Source organism: Hibiscus syriacus, unplaced genomic scaffold (assembly GCF_006381635.1).
Source record: "Hibiscus syriacus cultivar Baekdansim isolate YM2019G1 unplaced genomic scaffold, ASM638163v2 tig00110819_pilon, whole genome shotgun sequence".
NCBI lineage: Eukaryota > Viridiplantae > Streptophyta > Magnoliopsida > Malvales > Malvaceae > Hibiscus > Hibiscus syriacus.
In genome coordinates this window covers 294,737-298,353 of record NW_024062875.1, presented here as the reverse complement: position 1 = coordinate 298,353, position 3,617 = coordinate 294,737, and the positions used below count along the sequence as shown (strand labels likewise).

Here is a 3,617-nt window from a genome sequence, read left to right as displayed (position 1 = left end):
TATTCAACTAATCCATTATTTTTTTTTACCATTATTGGCAAAGTAATGATAACTCAAGATTTAAAACAAGCTTAGTTCATCTGAGAAAGAAAATGAGGGAAACGGTATCCATGGCAATACTACACAGATTAAGCTAATGGAACTAACTGTTAAATCACGTGTTTTAAGTTTTAACTATGCTTCTCTCAATATATGATAAATGTCTTAGTAACTTATTTCTGGAGTCTTATCCACTTATGGATCTATGTTTTGTTACTGTTGACTCTAAATTTGAATTTCTTTTTATTAGTTTTCTATTTTATTAATTGTATCTATTTTGAAATTTTATTTGTCTATCTCATATAAAATTTTTATGTTATTAATGTATATGTTTACAAATAAATATATCTCTAGATCCGTCATTAATCTTATCCAAAATAAACTACGAGTTCAAGAAAAACCAAATTTTGGCCGTTCATAGGTACTGAACAGCAAAGCATACATTTAGAGGAGTATTGGTACACTCAACTGACTCGGTCAAGACAATTAGTTTCACAGAAGGACTGCGAATGACAACCAAGAACGAATGGGAGTATACTGATTATTGAAAGAAATGATCTTTCCATTGTCAACTATTTAGTCAACCCGAAAGACGACATCTCGATAATTGAATTGATGCTCAGCAAAGTGTACATGATCATGTAAGATAACTCACACCTTGAGATGCATTATGTCAATCATGAGGCTAATCATGTTGCTCCTGATTTGGTTCAGTGTGCTTTGTGGAGGATCAATCCTCTTTGATTTGTCATGCGTGTCAGGGGGAAGGATAAAAGTGTGATAAACGTATTCGAGCATTCCATGTCTGCAATTCTAACTTGCATCAAACAACTAGTTTTATTGTTAGAAGGGTGTTGTTCAGTAATGGATGTAAGTGTGTTCTAGAATGAGTATATATTTATCTTAAAATTTGATATTTTTATTAATAATCTATTTTATTAATAATTTCTTTATATTATTTGTCTAATTAAATGAATTACAATAAATAAGATTCAGGATTAGTATATAATTGAACTGGTGTCCAAAAAATTGAATTCAAAATACTTGGGTAAATCTGTACCTTAAAAATTAACCGTTATTAAACAAAAACTTAAATTCAGAAAATTAGAATGAGAATAGCAAAACAAATCATTGAAATTCCAGCAAAAGAAAGAAGGATTAAAATTGGATAAACTATGTATTTAGTCACACAACTAGTCGTTTGGTTATATTTTGGTAACCAAACTATTTTTTTTTAAAATTATACCTAACGTTACATTCTGAATTTATTTTAGTCACTCGTCGTTAAAACATTAATAGAAATGTCGACGTGTCATTTTTTTATTTTTTTCAATGAAGATGTGGCATTATCTTATGATGACACATCAACATTCCTATTAATATTTTAATGACGGGTGAATAAAATGAAATCAAAACGTAACATTAGATATGATTTTGAATAAAAATAATTGTGTGACAAAAATAGAGCCGCACGGAAAGTTGAGTGACTAAATAAGTAGTTTATCATATTAATAAATATTTTAGTACATGAAAGTGTAATGGGCAATATTCTTATGGCCCTTATTCTCTTACAAATTTATTCTGTGAGTTAATTGTTATTAATATGGAAATGCAGAATATGAAACTCAGTTCAGATGCTGGCAACTGATACAGAAGATCTCTGAAACCTGCAAGCCTTGCAGAAAGTTGAGAACAGTGATGGGGTTTGATATCTATCTTCCCCACCCATTATGGGCATTGGCACCCCTCTCTTCACTGGACTCACATAACCAGGCTGGTACGTTTTTCCCAACACTCCTTCAACTTCATCACTTAAGTTGCTGAATTTGAACTGTGTTTCCAAGTGAGCAAAGGCATTATCATCTGGTAACTGATACTTATGAACCCTATTTTCCCTTTTTCCAATCGGTCTCACCCTTATGTAAATCTCCACCAATCCCGATACTTTGACAAGAATGTTGTTTCTGTCATCGGTTCTTTCGACCAACACTCGTCCATTCCTCCATTCGGCTTCTCCGTCGTAAGGGATGTTAACAGTGTCGCCATCCCATCGAACACTTAGAGCATCGATGTTGTCGTCCCAATGAGAAACTCTATTTGCTCCGATGACAAGAGTGTGGGTATCGAACATGACGGCCAAGGCTTGCACCCATGTGAAATCGCGAGTCCTTCCTTGTGGTCTAGTGCCGATGAAATGAGCATTGATTTGAAGCTTATCATCGGAGACGATGGCAAAGTTTCCATCTTTAGCTCCATGGAAGTAGAACATAACTCCATTACCGCCAATAAAACGAGGGTCATAGCAAATAGAACCATAGCCATCACATTCTGGTTTCCTCCCTGGAAACAAATAAAAGAATGTGAGTTTTAGAATCAGTCCATAAACTTGGAATTAGGGTTAATAAAGGTGAGAATTAAAGGTATTAATTATGCTTACACTTGCAAGTGGCTTCACACTTGCTGGCACAGTTGATATGGCAACCCTTCTGCTTCTTATTATGCTTAGGCTTCCTTCGAGGGCATTCAGAGGGGCAAATAAGAGTCTGGTGGTAACAAGCACCTTTGGCTTTGCAGTAGGCACGTTCTTGTCCACTCTTCGATGGTGACAAGTAGTCATAATCCACTTCATCATCATATTTCTTCTTATTCTTATCACCATTGCCCTTGTCATTACTATGGTTGGTATCGTTGCCATTACCGTTGCCGTTTCCATTGCCATTTCCGTTGCCGTTACCGTTGCGGTTGCCGTTTCCATTGCCGTTACTGTTACCGTTACCGTTGCCATTGCCATTTCCATTACCATTGCCGTTGCCATTACCATTTCCGTTTCCGTTGCCATTGCCGTTTCCATTTCCATTACCATTGCCATTTCCATTACCGTTGCCATTTCCGTTTCCATTTTCATTACCGTTGCCGTTGCCGTTTCCATTACCATTGCCATTTCCGTTTCCATTTCCGTTGCCGTTGCCGTTGCCATTACCATTGCCGTTGCCGTTGCCGTTGCCATTTCCGTTCCCGTTCCCGTTGCCATTTCCATTGCCGTTGCCATTTCCGTTTCCGTTGCCACCCTTATTATCACCATGCACAATGACGGCTTCAGTGCACAGCAACATAATAACGAGAATCACCAATATACTACGTGGCTTCATAGTATAAAGGATTTGACACACTGCTTAAATGCTTCTTTCTCCTTCTGCTGTTTTTTTAAGTGATCGAGTTGATCAATGGAGAAGAGATGATGAAACATGTTGCAGAGAATGAGCCTATTTATAAAGGATTTCTCAGTGTGAATAAAGCCTTGGAGTTTGGACTTGATTTTTTTTTTAAAGATTCCTTAATTTATTCTTAAGACAATTTGCAAAAGGACAAAATTTTGAGAGGAATAAATTAGTAAATATAGCCTTTGGTTTCAGGGTTTCTTCTTCTTCTAATTTCTTATTTTAGCCCCTTCATTGGTAAAGTTGTTAATTTAGAACTATTAATAATATTATTAAATATAGGATCAGATTATGCTAAATTAAATTAAAGAGATCTAATTAAGATATTCAGTATAGTATAGGGACTAAAAGAAAAATTAT

At 35.4% G+C, this 3,617-nt stretch overlaps 1 protein-coding gene across 1 annotated transcript; it reads right to left on the bottom strand.

Annotated features, from left to right (window-relative positions):
- Positions 1 to 1,669: 1,669 nt before the first annotated feature.
- On the bottom strand, positions 1,670 to 3,188 carry LOC120142094. Its single transcript, XM_039156856.1, has 2 exons — positions 2,477 to 3,188; positions 1,670 to 2,379 (listed from the first exon to the last, which is right to left on the bottom strand). Exons 1-2 carry the CDS (start codon positions 3,186 to 3,188, stop codon positions 1,670 to 1,672), a joined length of 1,422 nt encoding a protein of 473 aa, XP_039012787.1.
- Between the last annotated feature and the right edge of the window lie 429 nt (positions 3,189 to 3,617).